Consider the following 25570-nt stretch of genomic DNA (forward strand, 5'->3'; position numbering starts at 1 on the left):
AAAAAAAAAAAAAAAACCTTCTTCCTTGGTTTGAAAAAATGGCGCTCTTCAGGCTTTCCTTCTATTTCTCACCCCTCTCTCCCAAAATATTGGTCTTCACTGCAATTCTGTGCTCCATACTCTTCTGAGCCTACACACACATTCTGGGTGATCTCATCTACTCCCAAGGTTGCACAGATCCTAAGCTGTATACCCATCAAACTTGAAACTTGCATGCTTTCTATCGAGCTTAGCTATTCCTTCTCCTTCCACCCTTGACCTGTCTATTCAGAGAATGCCACCACCATTTACCCTGTCACCCAAGTCAGAACTGTCAGTTCCACTTACTTTCCATTATCTAATCAGTCACCAAGACGCCCTTCTCTTTCCCTCTACTGCCAACGCCTCAGCCAGTTTTAAGTATCCCTTACCTGTCCTCTGGCCTCACTCCTCCCCAGGCCATCCATTGCCACACTGCAGCCAGAGTGATCTCTCCAAAATGAACATTTGCCCTGGCTGGTGTAGCTCAGTGGATTGAGCACGGGCTGCGAACCAAACCATCGCAGGTTCGATTCCCAGTCAGGGCACATGTCTGGGTTGCAGGCCATGGACCCCAGCAACTGCACACTGATGTCTCTCTCCTTCTCCCTCCCTTCCCTCTCTAAAAATAAATAAATAAAATCTTTAAAAAAATGAACATTTAATCCTGAACCTTGTAATCCCTCTATACTGCATGATCTCTCTACTCCACCCATTCAAAACTACTCGGTCCATGAACAACAGACCATGTAGTTCCATGCCCTTCAGCATTATTCCCTCTGCCCAGAATGCCCCCCTCCCATGCCCTCCCCTAAGACTGTCTGGCAAACTCCTTCCTACTCTTCACGATCTATCTCAAGGGTCTCCTCTGGGAGCCTCTGCATTCTTACTCCAGAAAGCAGAGTCAGTAACTCCTTCCTATCACCAACAGAACCTTGTAAATATATACTGCAATGATCACTTTTTGTTAAACTTAAGTTAGTCAAGTCCTGGCTGGTGTGGCTCAGTGGTTGAGTGCCAGCCTGTGAAACAAAGGGTCACCAGTTCAAATTCCCGATCTAGGGCACATGCCTGGGTTGCGGGTCAGGTCCCCAGTAGGGGGTGCATAAAAGGCAAACACACATTGATGTTTTTCTCCCTTTCTCCCCCTGTCTAAAAAATAAATAAAATAGTTTTAAAAATAAATAAACTTAAGTCATTCACGTATCTACCTCGATCTAACCATTCTCGATCTAAGTTCTCTGCAATCGGAAACTGTATCTTACTTCTGTGTCAGCATCTAGCAGGCTGCTTGCTAAAAACAGGTGGCTTGATAAATGTTGAATGAATGTGTGAGTACCCCGTACCCACTCACTCACCCAAACCGAAACCCTAAAAGCCATCTTCCACTCCTCATCCTCTTCCACCCCCAAATACCAATCAGTTATCAAGTCATGTTGATCAACATCCTAAAGATCTCTCAGATTCATCCCACTCCTCCCGTCTTAATGCCACAGCCCTACTTTGGGCTCCATTACCCCTTATAGTGGAACCTCAGTTCTTGAATTTAATTGGTTTCAGAAGGCTGTTCAAGAACCAGAGCGTTCGAGATGGGAGACGTTCGAGAACTGAGGTTTGACTGTACTTGAACTAGAAGTGTTCCCCTCCAAACCAGTCTCCACAGTACTGCTTGTTTTTTTTTTTTAGAAAAAAAAAGTTTTATTACAAAAATAATACATACTTGTAAAAAATTCAAACAATACAGAAATAAAAGCACAATATCACACCCAGTAAACACACAACCATATAGCCCCCCACCTCCAATCCCATTCCTCAGACATTATCACTGAATGGCTCAGCATGTGCCCTTTTAGACGTTTTCCTTTGGACACACAAGTACACACAGTATAAATACGTACACATACACGATTGTGTCTTTTATAAAAATGGCATCATTACTTCTCACGATTCTTTGATTTCCTTCTTGACTCAATGTACAGAAAATGTCTAAAACACAAACCTGATACATCACTCCCCCAGAGTTCCTCATTTCCTAAAATATACAATTCACACTCATTAGCATCAAAGTCAAAGTTCCTGATATGCTTCCTGCCCATCTTTCAGTCTCGTCTCTAGCCATTCCAGCACGAAAGGACTGGAACTAAACCACCTTAAATCCTTTTGGGAACAAGGCAGGTACAAACAAACAAACAAACAAACAAACATAGTAACACACTCGGCCATTTCTACACTTCTGCTTTTTCCCCTTCATGTTACGCCCTGCCTGGAGTTTCCCATCTGGCAAGCTCCTACTAATTCTTCAACAATCAGCTTCAGAATTACGTCCAGGAAGATTCCCTGACTCCTTCAGACATGATCACTCCTCTGTTTCCCCTATACTTTATATCTAGCTCTTTCATTGCACTCATCTCACAGAACTGTAATGCTTTATTAGTATGTTTTGAAGTGTACTCCCCCTCCCCCAGCTTGCTGGTGAGCTCTTTGGGTGAAAGGAGTGTGTCTTATTTAGCTTTGCAGCCCAAGGATCTGATAGAGTGCTTATGACGAAGCAGCTGTTCAACAACAAATCTGTTGAGAATCTGGTAATTCTCGGGACATGTATTGAGTAACTGGTATGCACAGAACCATATCCTAAGCATGAAAAGAAACAGAAGACACAGCCTTTGCCCTAAGGAACTTACCATTTTCTTATCATTTCCCCTGGGGGTGGGGGACAGAACACATTTACGTGGCAACATTATCAGTTCTGACACACAGGCTGTTTCAAAGATTTATAATCATTTGCCTCAAACCCATTTGGGAACGAGGCACTGCAAAATCAAATAAGTAATAAAAGAATGGGCAATGTGTCCAATGGGTTTACGTGTTCAGTGTGGCACAGAGCCCACCGGAATGAACCCAAGTCCCTGTCGCAGCGGGGGGGCTGTCACCTGTTCCGGCCTGCCAGCAAACTGAGATGATACCACGCTTGGAAAACTTCTGATACAACAAGAGGACATAAAGTTATTAGTCTGTTCATAATTTCTCCACCTTCCCCAGGGGAAACATGATACCAAGAGCAGGCAGTGAAGTTAAAGGTGGGCACTGGAGAAGGAGATTGCACTATTTTTATCAGAGGTGGGAGGAAAGGGATTGCTTGATTTGAATATACAGGGTGACACTGACTCAGGGAGATCGGGATAGGCGATTCATTCGTCATCATTTACTCACTATTTTTTAAAGGCTAAGGTGTTAGTGAATCTGGTGATTTCAGGATCAGACACTGCACAGATATTAATATAAAAAAATCGAATCACCTAGGCTGGAGAACAAGGAAGGCTGACCAAGGAGGCCCAAAGGAAGCCTCATTCATCAGAGTCCAAGTCACTGTCCCCAGCAATGGAGTGGAAATCCTCACTGTCCTCCTCGGCCTCTGACAGGTGGACCTGGCTTAGTACACTCGGCCCAGAGCGCTGCTCTTCCTCCTCTTCTTCCTCCTCTGATACCTCATACCCACCGATGCTGCTGAAGCTCGTGTCTTGGGTGTTCGACTTGGGATCAGGCTCCTCATAGCTCCCACAACTAAGAAGAGAAACATGTCATCTCTCATGCTCGGGCACCATCCTCTAGCTGACCAGTCCCATTCTTGGTGCCACCAAGGGATCAGCCCATCTCGCCTCCCCTGCACACTAAACTGGCTGGTTCTGAACTGTTCTACGGGTCCCTGAGAGAGAAACGATCCTGGTTCCAAAACGTCAACTTGCCAACTGGGTATGCACGGGAATCGGAAAGAAACTCCCCTGTATCTGAACAACACACTGCCAGCTTATGCGACCACCAGCACTCTGATAGCCTCCGAGTTTCGCCTGCCGCTTCCAGCTTCAGTCATCTACTTGCCCAATTAGTCTACAGTCCTAGAGAGTCTACCTCTTCCACACATCCTGTCTCTGTCCCCTCCTCTCCAGCCCTGCTCTGCACGCCTTGAGTTAGTCCTCTGCTGCGTCTGGCCTGCGCCCCTGAACTCAGTCCTCATGCCTCCAGTCCTGCCTGCTCTCCTCCAAGGAATTCTCCACACTTCTGCCAGAGTGTGCTTTATCTTTTGTTTGTTTGTTTATTCTGGATTTTACTTAAAAACATCACACCAAGCAATGCACATTCACTGGTTTAAAAAAGTAGAATATACAATCAGAAAAACAGAAAAATCACCAATAACTCCACTACCCAGAGATAATCGTTTGGTATATGACCTTCCAATTTTTTTCCTATGCACTTCACTTAGACGCTTAAACATTTTTTATTTACAAAATTAGAATACTCTACATAACTCTTTAGGAATCTGCTTTTTTCATGAATGATTTATAATGAACATCTTTATGCACATACACCAATAGCATCATTTTCATAGCTGCACGGTATTCCATTGAATGGCTGCGACATGATTTATTTAACAGTCTCACTAAGACATTTAAGCTGCCTCCAATTTTCCCACTATCGGAAACAGCGTTGTGACAAACATCCTTGTACAAACATCCTAATACAAGTATTATTATTCCCATAGAATTCCCTAGACATGACATTTGGGAGCCAGAGGAGATGCACATTTTCAAAATTTCTGATTTCTCATTTAGCTCAGTTTCCTTCTGTAACCAGGTCCCCTACCCCACTCCCACCCAAGTCCCAGAAAAATCCCATGATTGCCTATTACAGCACTTTTCATGTTACACAGTGACCAGTCGTCTGTTGACCTGTTTTAGGTTTCCTATCAGATTGAACTTCTTGGAGGAAGGGACTACATTGTAGTATCTTTTGTACCCATGATAAATATCTGCTGAATGAATAACAGACTATACCTGCTTCCTGGTTACCTCTGGCTGGATATGTATGCACCTTAAATCCAACATGTCCAAACACAGATTTACTTTTTTCCTCCTTTCCTCCTATTCCATGTAATACCTGTTCTTCATCTTTCCTATCTCAGTGGCATTCCTTTTCATTATATACTTGATCTCCTTACCCCCTAAATCCTATCGATCTACCTGCTAACTAGGTCTTGAACACGTCCCTTCCCCCCCGCTCTAGCAGATACTAGTTGAGATCCTTATTGTTGCCCTAGAGTTATTTAACACACAAATTTGAGGTTAACTTCCTTTTCCTTAGATACTGATTCCTATTACCCCAAAGTTAAATGTCTTAGCGCGTCATTTAAGGTCTTCTGCAACATAAAACGTTGCTATTTTTGGAGCCACAGCTCCCAATACTCTCCCTTCCCTCTGAAACATACATGTAACATTTCTGTGCGCCTGAACATATTGTTTCATCCCTAAGAATCTCCTCACCTGTTGCCACTTATTTATTTAGTAGACTCTTATTCATCTTGAAAAACCCAGTTCCAATGTTCCCTCGTCTGGGAAACTCCTCAATTACTGCCAAGCAGGGCGAGACACTCTCTCCTCGGTGATGACTTGGCACTTTGTACTTAACTTAGGCTACACCACTTATCACACTGTATTTGTAATCATTTTGTTTGTATCAGTCTCTTCCACTAGACTGTGAACTCCTCAAAGGCAGGATGTCTTGCTCCTCTGTGTATCCCCAAGGGCCTAGCACAGGGCCCGGCCCTTGTAGGCACTCAGGAAATGTTTGATGGATGAACGTAATCTGACGCTGGGCCCTCTGACATCATAGCTGGGCACCGATGCCGCAGCCCTGCAGCGTGCTGCTGTCGATTACCTGATGTTGCTATCCTCCAAACCATGAGAAGCCTCCCCACCGTCTCCCTCATAGGACATCATGCTTTCTTCATTCTCTATGCCCATCCTCGTGTTTTCCTGAAGCATGCGGGGCTGTTTGGGCCTTATCCCACCAGGTTCCACATCAGAGTCACTTCCACTTTCACTCAGCTGGATAGCTGTGAAGAGAGACAGATTCTGAGATAAGCTTGACAGAATTAGCATATTTGGCTTGGTCTACAAAACTAGTTACACTATGCACCTATACAAGCTCTTGCTTGGACTCCTCACCTCAGAGGAGTGCCTAGGGTAAACACTGGCAAGATCTATAGCTTAGAAACTGAACCCAAATAATCACTTCTCTTTCCACCTCAGTCCAACCCATCTGTTTTTCTCCTATCATCTCCTCCTATACTTTTCTCCTGTCATTGTCATTGACCCACAAAACATCACAAGGCGGGATCTTTTTCCTTCATTTTCCTTCCCTATTGCCACATACAACACTTCTGTTTTTATGAGGTATTCACATCCAAGGTGCTACTTAGGCAGTGCCTTTTCCCACTGTCATCTTTTGTATCTCTTGTATTGTTATTTCTTCACTTCCTCTAACGCTAATGAATTTGACCAGCCTATGAGTAAGTCCTCAGCACTCTGAGGTCTATTAGTAGGACTTCATTAAAAGAGCATGTGTGACCCTGGCTGGTGTGGCTCAGCTGATCGGAGCACCGCCCTGTAAACTGAAAGACAGATTCTCAGTCAGGGCACACGCCTGGGTTGCGGGTTTGGTCCCCGGTCGGGGCGTATGTACAACACAGCCGGTCAATGTTTCTCTCTCACATCAATGTCTGTCTGTCTCTCTCTCCTTACTTTCGTTTCTTTCTAAGGTCAATGAGCATGTCTTCAGATGAGGGTGAAAAAAGAAAGAATATGTGGCCAAGAGCTTCCTACCCAATCCTGAGGGTGCTATGGTGAGCTATACAGGAACAGAAGCAAAGAGCATGACTTGCCAGAGAAAGGATTATCTCCTTCTTCATCACTCCCAGCATCTTCCTCATCATCTTCTCCTTCAGACATAAGCAAATCTTCATACAGAACACTGGCTTGAGGCTGTTGTACAGTTCCTTCCTCTTCATCTGCAAGATCGCCATCTGCATCTTCACCTTCCTGGACAAGACCAGTTGGGGGTCAAGGTCCCATCAATCGCCCAAGTAAGAGACCAGAAGCCACCACCAGCCCCCCTTGCTGCCTCACAAGAAGTCAAGTAATTTTGGTGGACAGTCTTGTTTGGCTGGTTCCAAGGGTTAAAGTCAGACTGGGACTCACTATAGAGACCCTCTGATATCACCTTGGGGTTTGGCCTTCCCTGTACTGGTTAGGCTCCTAGCATATACAGGTATAACATAACCACAGGCTTTCTGTAATCATACTCACTGGGGCTGGAGTCTTAGGTTTCCCATCTTTCTCCTCATCATTCTCATACCCTTCAATATCTACATCAGAGTCTTCCTCGCCCAGCCTACCTCGGCCCTGGCGCATCTGAGTAAGGAACACAAATAGCACATCATTGAGAGACGTGCCTGTAGGAGGAGTTAACAAGGGCTCTCGCCCAGGACGGATGCTCCTCGCTGATATCCCAGTCAACCCCACAGCTAGTGGGGGCTGTTTACGCAGCTCAAACCATGTGCGTTTTCCCCCATTTATTCTTTGGAAATCACCGACAGGGTAAAAATTCCAAAGAACAGGAAGGTCCTTGGTCTACTCCTACTGTATCATCACAAGGAGACTCTTCCTTTCTAACCCAAGCTTTTCTTAGCTTGGATTAAGACCCTTTGGGATAGAAAAACCCTTTTGGGTTTTGTACTTTCCAGTGGAATCCTGATTGAGTAACTGACAGGATTTCTGACTTCAGACCAGAAGTATCTTCTGAGTCCTGGCTGGTATAGCTCTGGGGATTGAGCACCAGCCTGCAAATCAAAGGGTCACCAGTTCCTTTCCCAGTCAGGGCCCATGCCTGGGTCGCAGGCCAGGTCCCCAGTAGGGGGCGTGCGAGAGACAACCACACATTGATGTTTCTCTCCCCCTCTTTCTCTCTCCCTTCCCCCCTCTCTAAAAATCAATAAACAAAATATTTTTTTAAAAAGAAGTATCTTCTGATACTGCTAGAAAAGTCCAATGAAAGATTTTTAGTCTACTTTTATAAAGAACTTGAATTTAGATTATAGCATACATACAGTAGAGTAGCAGGGCAATTACTCTGAACTCTGTCTCTGAATACAGTTGGTCTTTCTGGTCACCTGTCAGGCTGCTCTGACGCCTCATATACTTTCACAGCTATGCCTTCCCCAAACTTCTGCTGCACGTGACTGTGCCCATGGGGCCAGACAGTAAACAGCAACTTTGGTGGACAGACTTATTTAACTGGTTCCAAGTCAGACTGGGACTCGCTATAGAGACCCTCGGATATTAGGTCTTGGCCTGGGATTTGGCCTGCCCTCTACTGGTGGGGCTCCTATATCATAAAGGTGTCATGTAACCATAAGCTTCCTATAAGCATACACACTGGGGCTGGAGTCTTAGGTTTCCCATCTTCCTCCTCCTCCTCCTCATCATACCCTTCAACATCTACATCAGTCCAGGTCCTTGCCCAGCCTACCGTGGCACTGGTGTATCGTGCAGTGTGCCACCATCCCACTTTGAAATTACATTCTGAACCTGCATTCCCAGGGCCCAGGAGTTCAGTTATCCTTGACAGATGTCAGGTATCACCCCACTCCCCGCTCCAAAGCACACTACCAATCTCACAAACAGAAAAAGCATATCCTACCTGTGTCTCCTGCTTTTCTGGAGTGGTGGTGGGAATATCCAGGACAGACATATTGCTCTCATCTTGAAATACAGAGGCATCTCGAGACATACTGAGGGATGTGGTGGTGTCATACAAATCAGGAGGCTGTGACACAAATCGTACAACTTAGCTTCTACTTAGGAAAAGGAGTAAGGACTACAGAGAATTCCCCTTTAGCGTACTCACTGCACAGAAAGATCATGCAGACCAATCCACTTAAAGAGAAAACATAGCTTGAAATAACTTTATGGAGAGGTTTTGGGAAATCTTACAGATGTTGTTCACTCTAGCAGAGAGGCATCTAACGTATATGATCATTAGATACCTGAAGCAGAAAAGCAGCAAAGTTATAGGACAATTCTATGTACTAACAGCTTTTCTGGTCAATACCCTAGTTTCTTCTAAGCCTCGCCTTATTGTTTTCAGGCCCAGGGCTTCGTACCAGTGCTCTTTTGATTAGCTTAGACTTGCCTTCTAATAGGAAATGGGATCAAGCAATTTGAATCCCAATGACAGTGCATCGGAGGATGCTATGAGGCAAAATGGTGCGGTGAAAAACCACGGGCTTTAGAGTAAACTGTCCTGGGTTTGACTCCTGGCTCCACCATTTGCTGACTGAGTAACTTTAAGAAATTACTTAATCTCCCCAAGTCTGGCTTTCCTCAACTGTAAAACACGGTTGATAATGTCTATCTCACAAGGTTGTTGGGACATTTAAGAGATATGTGTAAGTTCATAAGTAATACCCAATGCCTGCTATTCAAAAAATTGTAGACACATTCTTCCCTCTTCCTTCTGCTGAAGAGAATAAGGATTTAGCAAATGGACTTGTTCAGTGACAGCAAGGAAGGAGGGACCAATAAAGAACAAGCTGAAGAAATAGGAAAGAGTTCTCTGAGGGCAGAAATATTACGCAGCTGTTTAGAAAAAATCGTGTTTTCAAAGACTAGTTAGTGAAATAACGTGGCCCTAATATCATGTGAAGTGAAAACAAGATCCAAAAGCACCCTGACCAATTTCACTTCAAGTTTGTCTAGAAACACACGTGCGAGTGCATGCGTGTACAAACATACACATCGCAGATTTGAAAGAAACACTCCAAAATGTTCACAGTGGCTGATTCTGAGTCACGAACTTCATTTTAGGTAACTTATTTCTTCTTTATGAAACTGCAAAGTAAGCAGTTTTAAATAAGGTGTTAAACTGAATGTATGATGCAATATAAGCTAGGTGAAAAATGGTTTCATGAAAATTACTGACTGCCACCAATTAGAGCTGGAAGTAAAGTATGATTAGTGTTATGCTTCTATACAACTGGAATTGTATTAGGTGAAACTTATGTAACCCTCTTTGGTAACGTTTGGGTTTGAAACTAGTAATGAGTAAGAACAATCATTCACGCTCATCTTCCTCAGGTTAAGACGTAATGAATTGGGCTTACTATTTTAAAATATGTATATAAGGCCCTGGCTGGCGTAGCTCAGTGGATTGAGCGCGGGCTGCGAACCAAAGCATCGCAGGTTTGATTCCCAGTCAAGGCACATGCCTGGGTTGCAGGCCATGGCCCCCAGCAACAGCACATTGATGTTTCTCTCTCTCTCTCTCTCTCTCCCTCCTTTCCCTCTCTAAAAATAAATAAATAAAATCTTTAAAAAAATATGTATATAGGAGAGAAGGCAATGAGGAGAGAGTGAACTGGAGTAATGAAGAGGCACCATCTACATCCTGTTCTCCATAGGAGACCCTCTAACTGCACCAAACTACAGCTACTGCTGAGAAGGGAGAACAGTTGTCAGATTGTCTTCAGCCATTTGAGATAGCGTGGAAGAGGCAGAGAAGAATGGAAGAAGACTTTCAGGTCCAAGGCTCTGACTCACCAAAGAACGAGGCCTATGCTGTCACAGACTAGCACAAGCCACGTGCCACTTCATGACTAGAATCTCCTGGGGAATGATGGCTGAAACCCAGGCTTTAACCTACCAGAAGGCACCTGGTGGAAGCTGCAGACCTATTAGCAAATAAAGCCTTCCTGGCAACATCACTCCCCTAAGGCCCCTTGTCCCAATCTACCCACACACTCCGAAAACCTTTCCTTGTTCTGGGCCTGGAAGAAGTATCTTAGGGTTCTTTATACACAACCTCTCAATAACCTATGTTTTGGGATGAAAGAGAGAGTGAAAGATAGATAGGGCAAGTGCATGGATGAGAAACAACAATAATCCAACAGAAATCATATAGGCTGCATTATTGGTTCAGAGCGAAACCTGAGTAAAATGAAGAAAAGTTTTCTAGTGGGAATTGGGAGAATTTTGCATTAAAATATTTGTTAAATTTGAAAGGGCCTTTGAAAACTTTGTAGACAACTTTTGTACAGATAAGAAAACATTTACCAAAATGTCTGCGGTGTGCCAGGCAAATTAATTCATTTCATGTTTCTAACCATCGTGAAAAGTACATTTTAGAGAAGAGGAAAACTGAGTTAGAGAGGTGAACTTCCCAAGTTCACAAAGCTAGATAGGAGTAGAGCTAAGATCCAAACCCAGGCCTACTGTATGCCAAATTTCATGTACTTTCCACTTTACCATAATGCCTCCAATATGGACCAAGCACCAGCTATATTCTGCTAAGTCCTATTCTTCGACTATGCCATCCCTCTCAAAGTATAATATAGATGAAATACACTCATTATATTCAAGGCTCAGAACAGAAGCACTAAAAATGTCTTATCACTCCTGCTCTGTAGTCTTGGGGCACGTAAATTTAAAATTACATGTATTACCTGTTATCCTTTACAAAGAGAGGGAGTCAGTCCAGGAAAATGGGCACCATCTGAGCTACACTAGGTACCTCTGAGGGAATGAGTGACTGGGCATTCATTCATAAGGCACAGGAACAGTGTGGCCCGTGTCTATCACTGAGAAGTCTATACTCTAAGAACGTGCCAGAGCCCTAATTCATAGGCAAGGGAGCTCCAGAGACTCAAGAGGAAGGCCTGTGGCCATAGTAGCCAGGAATCTGGTATGCCTAAACACTGCTTAAACAACTAAGACCCCACCCCACTCACTCATCCCACACCTGCCTCTTCTAATGCAACAAGGCCACCAAGACCCATGGCCCTCACTCACCTTAGCCTTTGAGAAGACAAGAAAGCACACGAAAGGCATATGAAGAGGAAGGACAGAGAAGAAGGGTATCTCAGTAAATACATCTGTTAATATACTCCAAATTTCCCAAACCAATAAGAAAACTGTAAGAGGAGGTTTCTAGCCCTCAGACTCACCTGAGGCGTGTAAGGCCCTGGGGTCATCGGGTCCAAGCTTTCTAATTCTGCTTCCTCCAAAGCCGCTTCCTTCGCTGTACAAATATCCTTCTCAAGCTGAGTCAAATGCTCATCATACTGAGAAAGAAAATTAGTGCACTCATTCAACATGCGTTTCAGGCACTGGGAATACAAACGTCAACGAAGCAGATAAAAATTCCTGTCCCTCACGGAGCTTCTATTCTAGAGGCAGGGCACATGGTAATTAAAGCAAATAATTACACAGTTTGTTAAAAACATTCAGTTCTATTAGGAAAATAAAGCAGGGAAGGAAATAAGGGGAGTCGGGTGCAGGTGGTGGGGTAGGATGTTACATTTTTAAAATAGGATAGGCAAGGAAGGCCTCCTCACCCAAGGGAACAAAGGGATTCCATAAAGCTAGGTACCAAAGGGACCTCCTCTTTGCCACCTACCTCAGTCAGTGTCTGGTAACAGACGTTCACGATCTCCTGCGCAGTCTTAGTATACTGACTTTCAGGCCCTATTAAAGAAAAACAGAAAATGCTATGACCCTTGCAGACTTCAGTTTCACAGATTTATAATGTCACAGCATTGGTATTCCATTATCCTAGACCCCAAAAGTCATGCTTCAGGTTTAACTGGGATTCTTGCTTTACTTTGGAAGCAGAAAATTTCAAACGTATTAAAAAACAGAGGCACTAATATAATGAACGCCCATGTACCCACTACTCAGCTTCAGTGACTATCAACACTTAAACCTGAACTTTCACACGCTTCCCAAATTATTCCGAAGCCAACTCCAGTATCATTTCATTTCACCCACAAATTATTCAGTATGAATCTTTAAGGACTCTTTTAAAAAATAACTATGAATAATACTATAACACTGTCAAAACCCACAGAATGTACAACAGCAAGAGCAAACCCTAATGTAAACATGGGCTTGGTGTGGTAATGACGTGTCAATGTAGGTTCATCGAGGGGAACCCATGTCCCACTCCAGTGCAGGACTCCGGAGATGCGGGAGGCTGTGCATGTGTACGGGGCACACATACACTGGAAATGTCTATACCTTTAGCTCAATTTTACTCTAAACTCAAAAAAATAGAGTCTATTAAAAAACCAACTATATTAGATCTAAAATAATAATAACATTATTAGACAGCCAGTCAATACTCATATTTCCAATCATTTCATAAATGTTCTTTTCCATTTGGTTTCTTTGAATCAGAATCCAAGTTAGTCCCACACATTGCATTTGGTTTATGCGTCTCTTTAAGGCACTCTTACCTAGTAGATGATTCTTAATGATATATAGTTCCCCATATGGCACAGGTGGCAAACACAAGGCCCGCAGGCTGAATCCAGCCCTCCACCTTGTTTCTACCCGGTAGCAGCACCAAGCTCTCACTTAACTGTTAAGGAGTAGTTACATGTATACAATCCTAAAAGTACACTCAGCCCTTTGAAGGCAACTGTGAGGCTGTTGTGGCCCCTGCCATATGGCCTTTGTCACAAGTTGCAAACTGGTGGCTTGCAGGTCAATTCAGTTTTATTTGGCCCACAAAAATAGTATCAGCCCTGGCCAGTGTGGCTCAGCTGGTGGGAGCATCATTCCAAACACCGGAAGGTCACGGGTTTGATACCCAGTCAGGGCATATGCCTAGGCTGCAGGTTTGGTCCCCAGTCGGGACGTGTGTAAGAGGCAACTGACTGATGTTTCTCTCTCACATCAATGTTTCTCTCCCTTTCTTTCTCCCTCCCTTCCCCTCTCTCTAAAATCAACAGGCATGTCCTTAGATGAAAATTCTTTTAAAAATCAGTCCAGTTTGTCAAAATGGATTGAGCTACATACACCCATAATATATATATACCTTTTGTTATGTAAATTATGCCTCAATTAAGTTTTCTAAAATCTTAGTTGACAACATTTTAACAATGAAGAGATTTTATATAAAAATCCAAATGTCTAACTTCTCTTGAAAGATTAAAAGATCTGTGCACTGGCCAGACAGCTCACTTAGAGCGTTGTCACGATGCACCAAGGTAGTGGATTCAATCCTAGGTCAGGGAACATGTAAGAAGCAACCAGGGAACGCACAAATAAGTGGAATGACAAAGTGATGTTTCTTTCTCTCAAATCGACTTAAAAATTTTTTTTAAAAAAAGAATCAACTAATGAATGCATAAATAAGCGGAACAAATCGATGTTTCTATCTCTCAAACCAATAAAAACAAAATGAAAAGATCTGGCAACACAGGGCCCGCATTCCCACAAGGCACCAACTGGCTGAAGATAAGCAACAGCTGCTCCTTTTAGATAAGGCATGTTACCATCATCCCTAACCAGGTCTGCTGAACTTGTTTATGCCTGGACCCTGAAGGCATCTGAGTTTTTAATTCCTGTCTTAAGCGCTTTATCATACTCTTTATACTATTTATTCACCGGTTCATTCATAAAACGTATTTTGGTACCTTCTATGTGCCAGGCATTATACACAGAAATGAGTGAGATACAGACCACATCCTCAAGAAGCTTATAGTCTAGCAGTGAGATAGACTGTAAACAAATAGGAAAGACTACTTGTGGAAAAATACATAAAGGGTTCAGTAGAGACACAGGGGAGGAAGTGGCCAATTCTGGGAGGTAAAAGGGAAAGAGGAACCAGAAAAGGCTTCACAGAGGAGGTGATCCCCGAGTTAAACCTGTTTATCAAGATGTAAAGAATAAAAAAATATACCACATGCGCATGTAAAGCTTTCATGCCATACCTACTCTATTACAAGCTATTATATGAACAAATAAGTCTCTTTCAGTTACAACCTCTCACAAGTATACGCCACCTATTCTTTAAAAGATGTAAAATAAAGCTGAGTCCTCACACAAATTGACTGGGCCAAATACAAATAAACCAGACAGAAAACGAAGTCAACCGTGAGGATGCTTAGGACACATAAACACAGCCAGAGCTGGCCCACAATCAAGAATAGTTTGAGCGATAAGAAGGCAGCTCAAGTTTCTAGAGCTCTAATCTCCGAGGACCACGGGGAGGTTGGTTCTCAAAATACGAATGGAGAAAAACTGCAAAATTATCAGACAAGCTTTCGTGTTGATAGCAATGCAGGATGCTACAGAAAAAGGCTGTAAACAGGTTACAGGCCCCCTTCACCAAGCCAATACAACATCAGTTTCTTAGAGTATACTGGCTCTCCTATCTACAAGGATCTGCCTCAGGGCTAAAAACCCAGACTACAGATAAAGAATTCAGCAGTTATTCTAGTTTGGCTCTTTTTTTGAAGATTTTATTTATTTTCAGAGATAGGGGAAGGGAGGGAGAAAAAGGGGGGAGAGAAACATCCATTGGCTGTCTCTCGCACACCCCCAACCAGGAACCTGGCCCACAACCCAGGTGTGTGCCCTGACTGGGAATCCAACTGGAGACCTTTTGGCTCTCAGGCCAGAGCTCAATGCACACTAAGTAATACACTCCAGCCAGGGCTCTACTTTAGTTTTAAAACCTAAACTTAAACCAACCCTTCAGCATCTCAATGATCTCACTTATGACACAGGGAAAGTTTAGTTTTATACAAGTGCAAAGATTTCTCTCTTATTTTTTTTTTTGAAGGTGGGACCTCTTCCCTCCCCATTTTCTTTTTTTATTTTATTTATTGACTTTTTTTGAGAGAGAGAGAAGGGAATGGGGAGAGAGAAGACAGAAAGAGGAGAAAGAGGAGGAAGAGGGGGAAGAGGGGAAAGACGGGGAAGAAAGGGAGGGAGAGGAGGAAGGGGAGGGAGGGAGAAGAGAGAGAGAGAGAGAGAGAGACAGACAGACAGACAGAGAGAGACAGAGAGACAGAGACAGGCAGGCAGACAAAGACATCAATTTGTTTTTCTACTTATTTATGCATTCACTGGTTGCTTCTTGTCTGTGCCCTGACTGGAAATCAAACCCACAACACCTTGGCGTATTGGGACACTATTCTAACCAAGTGAGCTCCCTGGCCAGGGCTTCCCTCCCCACTTTCTTTGCAACATACAACTCTAAAGAAATACTCACTAATACCCCCAGAATATGAAAAAAATATACCTACTACACAGCTGTTGCACTTGTCTATGTGTTTTGATTACTAGCTCTGTTTGCTCTCAGTTTCTGACAGTCCATGCTCTCAAGAGTTACAAGAGTTTCAGCTATTTAACTTTATTACTTGAGTATATGCAAAGTAGCATTGAAATATGTTGGGTGAAAGATGGTAATGGAGTTGGCAAACCACTGCTAACATCACCAAAAAGGGACAAAAATACCCAGATGTTTTCTTATCTCTACCTACGCCAGGTATATTTGAACAGGATGGTAATGAGAGAGATCCATGAGCTTCCTACAAATGCAAACAAAATTTTGTGCGTAATATAAACTGTTCTGGGTACAAAGTCCGTTTCATCATCAGACTCTCAAAAGGATCCATAACTACCTCCACAAAGCTAAAACCCTTGCTCTATATTCTGAAGCAACCAGGAGCTTACTAAAAGTAAGATGATCAATTTTAGGTTTCACAGCTTAGAAATAAAAGAAGAGTTCAGTGTGGAGACATACAAAGATAACAGGGCTACTGTGGGGGTAATAAAAGTGCTGAGGCTATTTTCGGTGGGGGGAGGGTAGAAACTGACTTCCAATTTCCCAGTCCCTAAGTGGTTACTATGCAGAAAATCAGAATTATTTAGTAAAGCATAAATTTCAGAATGACATGAAAATGAGTATGCAATAGGCCATCTATGAATGACCACTGCGCCCCCTACAGGAGAATAAGCTACTCTTTTACAGAAAGAAATGCTTTTCTCAATATTTTGCCGTCTCTCTCCCTCTCTTCATTAAATCATGGCAAAGCTGCCCCAGCTGGGTGGCTCAGTTAGTTGGAGTGTTATCTCATGCACCAAAAAGGTTACAGGTTCAATCCCTGGTCAGGGCGTATATGGGAGGCAACTGATCAATGTTTGTTTTTGTTTCTCTCTCTCTCTCTCTCTCAAATCAGTAAACATGTCCTCAGGTGAAGATTAAAATAAAATAAAATAAATCCTGGCAAAGCAATCATAAATGTCTTGAAAAATATTTATTTATATTTTGCCTCTTTCCAAATAAGGACTGACAGTAACCTACAGTATTGCATGTAATTCATATCCAAATGTCCTTAAATAGTGGTAATTCCAATGACAGCTTTCAGGAAGTTGATATTCCCCTAAAATCAGGAAGATTCCTTTTTTTGTCATTTCTAAGTTAATTCACCCCTTTAGTGATGCAAGGACAAAGAAAAGTTACAAGCTTTGTGTTCCTAGTTTCTAGTTAGAGAGGGAAAGCAAGTATCACTGCTATCTTGAAAGGTTTCAGAGAAAGATGCCAGTCAAGCTGGTGAGCAGTCATGTACAACCAAGGAGAGAAGGAGGTTTGTGATCACTTCTAAGCTCACATTTCCTTTGAGAACCTTTCCACAAATACTAAAAATAACCTTCCTCCTAAGAAAATGAGTACTCTGCCAAGACAAGCAGAAGTTATTATCTTGACAGTGAACAGTGTGGGTGACATGCATGTATCCCAATGTGAATCATTAAAATTAAAAAATAAGCCCTGGCTGGCGTAGCTCAGTGGATTGAGCTCGGGCTGCGAACCAAAGCATCGCAGGTTCGATTCCCAGTCGGGGTACATGCCTGGGTTGCAGGCCATGACCCCCAGCAACCGCACATTGATGTTTCTCTCTCTCTTTCTCCCTCCCTTCCCTCTCTAAAAATAAATAAAATCTTAAAAAAAATTAAAGAAATAAAATAAAATCTGAGTAGCAAGACAGCTTTGAAAAATCAGTGCCAGATTTTAAAACAAACAAAAAAAAGACCCCCAAAAATGCACAGCTAATTTCTAAAGAAACTAGAATTACTAAATTCAACTATGCATAATCCATAGATCCCAAAGAGATAAGCTTGGGCTCTCCCAATTCTTAGACAGTTAGCTGAAACTAGGTCCAGGAAAGGTGAAAAGAGAAGTGAATACAACCAACCTTTCAGACTGTGGCTAGGCTCTTTACATTATATAGAATGTGGATCAAATGCAAATTAAGACATTTAGTTTCCAAGATGAGGTTTGATCTCTCAAGTCACAGTAACAGAACGCCACCCAGAATCTGGACTACAAACCCAAGAAGCCTGGAACTACGCAGAGGGGAACTGGGGTAATGAATCTCATTGGGCAAGGGTATGGTTTATATTCAGGACCTGTTGAAAAGCTCCCCCAAACCTAAAAATGCTTCCTCTTTAGTTCCAAATGCACCACCATTCCACTTAGCAATTTAAAAAACATATAGAGAGATACAGATATAATCTCCTCGGCTAAACACACTCATGTCATATCTCTAGAACAATTAGAAAACTAACAATATACTTTATAACACCTTTTTCTATAGAGTAAAATTTATAATAGGGCTTGACTTTTCATTTCCAAGCCCTTAATATAAGCCATGTATAGTGCCACATTCTGGTGATACAAAAATAAATTAAAAACAAAACAGAACAGAACAAGCAAATAAAGAAATGGGAGAGGTCCTTGTGTTTAATGTCCTTTCTGGTCTCATGGAAGATGCATATGCACACACTCATAATTTCAATAATGTACAAAGTACTAAGGGACTGTAGAGAAAGTTGCGACCGTGTCACAGAATGAAGCAGCGTTAAAGAACACTTCATCAAAATTGTTCTCATCAAGTCCACAGTGATATACTAACCGCCAAATCCAGTGAACATTTTTCAGACTCGATTCTAGGAGCCTTGTGTTGAATTTACAACTGCCACTCACTTCTTCCTTGAAACTCTGGTCCTGTGGCTTCCATGGACCACTCTCCACTCTTTCCTGGTACTGCACCTCTTTATCTTTGGTCATTAGTTCACTCAACAGATACTTACTGAGCATCTACTATGTGCCAAGTGTTATCCTAAGCACTAGGGAAATGAGACAAACACAGTTCCGGCTTTTATGGGGCTTACAGCAATCACTTACTAGATTTGGGCCATTTTTCTTTCTATACTCTTCACCCAACTTTACATGATACCAACTACAACAGCTTATAGAGAACAAACAAGGGGGAAATTAACACTGATTTATATTCCTCATGGTAAGGTTTTCTGTTGTTTTTCCTGGCACCACAGAGTTACCTTGAAAATACATTTAGAGAACTCCACAGCTAAAAGAAAGCAGTTTTTTTTCCTGTGCTTCTTTTTGCCTTTAATCAATAATCTTTTTTCCCCCAAAAGGTATTTTAAAAAATGTGAACTTTGTTGTATTTAGCCTTAATATTTTCTGGTGCATACTTGCTTACTGGCTTACTAAACTATCTTACTCACCACAAGTACAGACTTTCAGTGACATGCTCACCGCCTTATACCAGATTGCCCTATCATTATCTACTAGGTCAATACAGTATATAAGAGAAGAGGACTAGTTAAGTTACGGACATAAAATGACTATTCCTCAACAAAGTTAAGAAAACACTGAATTCTCAAACAACAAAGCAGTATTCTCAAGAAATGAAATGTCAAATGACAGTAACCACTGGGAAACCTACTTCTATTTCAGCCACAGTATTTTTTTAAAAAAACAAAGTGGAAATTCAATTTAGACACTTTTATAGCAACATTCATAATGACATTCATTTCATTCCTTTACCTTTTTTAAATCACAAAAGAACAGATTTTAAACAAGATAACCTACTTGTATGAATGAAAACATGTCCGTAACATACATATTTGTCAACAGAATATAAATATATTTCCCTTGTCAGAAAAGAAAAAGTATATATGTATAGAGAAACATCCAGAATGCTTCACACAAAACCTGACCTTGACTACTTTAGAGAATGGGATGGAAGAAGGAAAAGGACAGAGAGATTTTTCTTTTTTTCACTTTGTATAATTCTATATGGTTTGATGTTTTCAAATGAGCATGTAATTTTTTATGATGGGAAGTTCTGGTTTAAGTTATTATACACTTGAACTTCACAGAAATAATTTGACTGGCAAAGATTTTTAAACATCGATAATTCCCAGTGTTTGGAGAGATTGTAAGAAAAAAGGCCTTCTCTATCACTGTTATTTTTACTTTAAACAGGTATAACTTTTTTGGAAACCTTTCAGAACATTTATCAAAATTTCCTACAGAAATATTCCTACAGGCACACAATGGTATCAATAAAATATAAAACTAGTAAAAAGCTGCTTACAAACCAGCGTTATAGAAATACATTATAATGCCGACTTCTGGCCAAGATGGAGGCATAGGTGGATGCATCGTACCTCCACGCACAACCAAGATTAGAACAACAACAATTTAGAGGCAGAATAACATCCAGAACTGACAGAAAATTTATCTGAATGGAAGTCAGACAGCCAAGAAGTTGAAATAGACCCGTTCATCCAGACCAGCAGGAGGGGTGGAGACGAGCAGCCGGGTGTGGGTAGCAGCGTGGAGAGCAGAGAGAGTTGGGTGCATAAGGAATCCGGGGCACGCAAGAGCGCAGCGGGTGGACCCTGAGTACTCAAGCGGCAGCTGGCAGACCCAGTGAGGCAGTGATTGTGGAGCAGGGAAGAGGGCACAACCCAGGATCCCAGAGAAGGGACTGAGGTCCCACAGAGAACAGAGCTACCACCATTGTTCCCTCTTGACCCCGCCCCCACATACAATGTCACAATCTAGCGACTGGGGTGCCCAGCCCTGGTGAACACCTAAGGCTCCACCCCTCACTGTAATAGGAGCAACCAGACAAAAAAGAAAAAAAAGAGAGAGAGAGAGAGAGAGAGAGAGAGAGAGAGCGCTCAAACAGAAGAAGAAATCAATGCCCCAGAACTCATCCTTTTAGGCGACCAAGAGATAGCCAATCTATCAGATGCACAGTTCAAAACACTGGTGATCAGGAAGCTCACAGAATTGGTTGATTTTGGTTGCAAATTAGATGAACAAATGCAGGTTATGATAAAAGAAATGAAGAAAAATGCACAGGGAACCAATAGTGATGGGAAGGAAACTGGGACTCAAAACAATAGAGTGGACCAGAAGGAAGAAAGAAACAACCAAACAGGAAAGGATGGAGAAATAAGATTTCAAAAAAACGAGGAGAAGCTTAGGAACCTCCAGGACATCTTTAAACATTCCAACATCCAAATTATAGGGGTATCAGAGGGGGGAGAGGAAGAGCAACAGATTGAAAACATATTTGAACAAATAATAAAGGAGAACTTCCCCATTCTGGCAAAGGAAATAGACTTCCAGGAAATCCAGGAAGCTCAGAGAGTCCCAAAGAAGTTGGACCCAAGAAGAAACACACCAAGGCACATCATAATTACATTAGCCAAGGTAAAAATGAAGGAGAGAATCCTAGAAGCAGCAAGAGATAAAGGGACAGTCACCTACAAAGGAGTTCCCATCAGACTGTCAGCTGATTTCTCAAAAGACACCTTACAGGCACGAAGGGGCTGGAAAGAAGTATTCCAAGTCATGAAAGACAAGGACCTACATCCCAGATTGCTCTATCCAGCAGAGCTTTCATTTAGAATGGAAGGGCAGATAAAGTGCTTCTCAGATAAAGTCAAGTTAAAGGAGTTCGTCATCACCAAGCCCTTATTTTATGAAATGTTAAAGGGATTTATCTAAGAAAAGAAGATTAAAAAAAAACATGTATAGTAAAATGACAGCAAACTCACAATTATGAACAACCACACCTAAAGCAAAACCAAAAGAAACTAAGCAAACAACTAGAACGGGAACAGAACCATAGAAATGAAGATCACATGGAGGGTTAGCAACAGGGGAGTGGGAGGAGGAGAGGGGGAAAAGGTACAGAGAATAAGTAGCATAGATTGTAGGTTGAAAATAGATAGGAGGAGGGTAAGAATAGTATGAGAAATGTAGAAGCTAAACAACTTATAAGTATGACACATGGACATGAACTAAAGGGGGGGAATGTGGGTGGGAGAGGGTGTACAGGGTGGAGGGGAATGAAGGGGGGAAATGGTACAACTGTAATAGCATAGTCAATAAAATATATTAAAAAAAGAAATACATTATAATGCCCAACAGAGGAATGATTATATAAATTATGATAAATATATGGAATACATTAAACAAAATGATAGACATTTATATGCACTAACACAAGACAGAATCAGTAAAGTTGTCAATTCTCCCCAAAATGATCTATAGGACTAACTCAATTCCTTTCAAAATCCCAGCAAAACTTTTTTATAGATACAGACAAGATTCTTCTAAAATTTATGTGGAGAGGCAAATGAATAAGAAAACAATTTAGAAAAAGAATAAAGTAAGTCAACTGTAATTGAAAAATGATTAAAAATGAATAAAGTGAGGAGAAATCACTCTGCCTAAGAAGACTTACTCTATGGTCGTGTGTAAAGGGATAGATATAGAAGATCAATGGAACAAAATAAACCCAGAAATAGATCCACACACTCAACTGATTTTTGACAAAGTTACTAGAAGCAATTCAAAAGAGTAAGGATAGTCTTCTCAACAAATACTATAGACCAACTGGACATTCACAGGCAAAAAAAAAAAGAGAACCTGAACCTAAACCTCATACTGTATACAAAAATTATTTCAAAGTGGATCATGGATTTAAATGTAAAACACTACAACTCCAAACTTTTCAAAGACAATATGCAAAAATCTTTGTGACCCTGGGTTAAGCAGAGAATTCTTAGGTATATACCAGAAACACTATACAAAAAGAAAAAATCTGGTAAATTGGGCTTCATCAAAATTAAACATTTCTGCTCTTCCAAAGATACTGCCAAGAGACTGAAAAGATAAGACACAGACTGGGAGAAAATCTTTGTACATCATTTACCTAATAAGTAACATGTACCTAAAATATATAAAGAATCCTCAAAGCTCATTATTAGTAAGAAAACAACACAGTTAAAACTGGGGCCAAGAAATGAACAGACACTTCGCCAAAGAAAACACACAGATGACAAATAAACATACCAAAAAATGTTTTACATCAATAGACATTTGGGAAATGCAAAGTAAAACCACAGTGAGATAAAAGAACAGGTAAAACTTTTTTAAAGAGCAGTAATACTAAATAATACTGCAGAGATACTGGATCCTCCATACCTTGCTAATGGGAATGTAAAATGGCATAGGCACTCTGGAAAAGAGTATGGCAATTTCTCATAAAAATTAAACATACGTTTTCCATCATATTCTTGGGCATTTATCCCGGACAAACAAAAATTTATATTCACACAAAAACCTGTATATAAATGTTTACAGCAGCCTTGTTCATAATAGGAAAATACTGGAAATCTAAATGTCCTTCAATGAGCTGAACAAACTCTGGTACAATGAAAAACGCTACTCAACAATTTTTTAAGAAATGATTAGCCCTGGCTGGCGTCGCTCAGTGGATTGAGCGTGGGCTGGGAACCAAAGCATCCCAGGTTCAATTCCCAGCCAGGGCACATTCCTGGGTTGCAGGCCACAACCCCCAGCAACCGCACATTGATGTTTCTCTCTCTCTCTCTCTCTCTCTTTCTCCCTCCCTTCCCTCCCTAAAAATAAGTAAAATCTTTAACAAAATGATTAATACATACAATGATTTGGATGGATCTCAAGAGACGCTTATTAAAAAGAGTCAATCTCAAAAAATGTATTATTCTTTATCTAATGGGCTCAAATGTAAAAATTATTGAGAGATCAGATAAGAGGTTGCCAGGAGACAAAGACAGTGGTGGGTGCATGCGGGGCTGCTGCAGATGCAAAGAAGTTACATCAGGGAATTGTTTTGTCGTAAAAAAAAAAAACAAACAAACAGTTCTAAACCTTGGCTGTGGTGGTAGTTACACGATGGCATAAAACTATACACAAACATGCACAAATGCAGATTTCTTTAAAGGTACAAAGTGAGTAAGGTCTGTAATCCAGTTCATGGTAATATAGTAACATCAATTTCCTGGTTTTGATTTTGAACTACAGCTATGCAGGATGTCACCACTGGAGGTAACTAGGCAAAGGGTACATCAGACTCTTTGTATTATTTTTATAATTTCTTGAGTCTATTTTAAAATATAAGTTTGAAAAAGGATATATTCATGAGCAAAGAGCAAATTACAGAATAATTACAAAAATGGCACTTTTATAAAAATAAATTTAAAAACACTGTAATTATTAAACATGTTTTATATATAAGTACAGAAAAAATCACAGGATGAAACTATGGGAGATAGGAATGGAAGAGTAGGCAAAAGCTTTAATTTTTAATTTTATATACTTATTCCTTGACTTTTTTATAAGAAATATAAACTTTTTAATTTTTTTAAAAAAATAGGTCTAGCTTACAGGAATGTGAATGATAGGTTAGGAAGAGTTAAGTCTACAGGTTGAGACATTAGCCAGGTGATAATTTATTATAATAATCTAGGCAAAATATAATGAGGGCTTTAGTGACATATTGAAAATTGGGGATTTATTCAAGGGAAAGAATAAAGGATAAATGAGTTTTCTAGATGTAGCTACTGGGTGATGCCAGTGCCCCAGTGAACCCAGACTGGAAACAGTAAGGGAGTAAGTCAAGTAAAAGACAGAGAAAGTTGGAATAGAGAAGGAAATATGAACGTTGAGTTTGAGGCACGTCTGAAGTTCCATGGGAACACCCAAGAGGAAATGTTCAGCAAGTGCTTGGAAGTATTAGGTCTTTGCCCAGAACTGAGTTGAGAGTCATCAGGAAAGAGGTGGTGTGGTGGCTGAAGTTACAGGAATAGGCAGAACATCATTCAGCAAAGGAAACTGAAAAGGAATGGGCTAAGAGGTAGGAGAAAAGTAAGAGTTGAAAGTCACGGAAGAAGGGTCAAGGATGTCAAATACTGGGGTGAGGTCAAGGTAAGCACTAAAAAGCTCCCACTAAATCTGGCAATTATGTTATCCTGTTCACTTGGTATGTTGGGCATAGTAGAAGCCAGATTAAGGCTAAGTGAGGCGTGAATGGTAGGTAAAGAACAGGAGAGAGATGTTACACACTCCTAGAAAAAACTCTGATCCATGCTACAACATAGATGAACCTTGAAAACATTATGTTAAGTGAAATAAGACAGACATAAAAGGACAAATATGGCTCCAGCTGGCATAGCTCAGTGGACTGAGCTCGGACTGCGAACCAAAGTGTCGCAGGTTCGATTCCCAGTCAGGGTACATGCCTGGGTTGCAGGCCATGGCCCCCAGCAACCGCACATTAATGTTTCTCTCTCTCTCTCTCTTTCTCCCTCCCTTCCCTCTCTAAAAATAAATAAATAAAATCTTTTTTTTAAAAAAGGACAAATATTCCATGTATTTTATGATTCCACTTACGTGAAGTACCTAGAAGAGGCAAATTCACAGAAAATGAAATAAGAGGTTACCAAGGGCTGAGGGCATGGTAGAATGGGGCTATTGTTTAATGGGTATGGAGTTTCTGTTTGGGATAATGAAAAAGTTCTGGAAATAGACAGTGGGGATGATTACACAACACTGTGAATGCACTTAGTACCACCGAATTGTACACTTAAAATGGTTTAAAAGGCAAATATTTTTGTGAATACTTTACCACAATAAAAACAAACAAAAAAATCTGGCTGTGAAGAGAAAGAGAAAGGACAACAGCAAGAGGCTGAAGCAGGATTGAGAGAGAGTTTAC

At 41.3% G+C, this 25570-nt stretch overlaps 1 protein-coding gene across 1 annotated transcript in view; it reads right to left on the bottom strand.

Moving 5' to 3' along the window:
* Window positions 1-2181: 2181 nt before the first annotated feature.
* TAF1 (TATA-box binding protein associated factor 1) overlaps window positions 2182-25570 on the bottom strand; it is a 71983-nt gene continuing 48594 nt past the window's right edge. Inside the window, 7 exon segments of the mRNA XM_036016727.1 lie at window positions 2182-5837; window positions 5840-5905; window positions 6734-6890; window positions 7158-7262; window positions 8551-8676; window positions 11852-11968; window positions 12304-12371. Coding sequence (XP_035872620.1) covers window positions 5797-5837; window positions 5840-5905; window positions 6734-6890; window positions 7158-7262; window positions 8551-8676; window positions 11852-11968; window positions 12304-12371 — 680 coding nt within the window. The 3' untranslated portion in view covers window positions 2182-5796.

The sequence above is a fragment of the Phyllostomus discolor genome, chromosome X (assembly GCF_004126475.2).
Source record: "Phyllostomus discolor isolate MPI-MPIP mPhyDis1 chromosome X, mPhyDis1.pri.v3, whole genome shotgun sequence".
Classification (NCBI taxonomy): Eukaryota; Metazoa; Chordata; class Mammalia; order Chiroptera; family Phyllostomidae; genus Phyllostomus; species Phyllostomus discolor.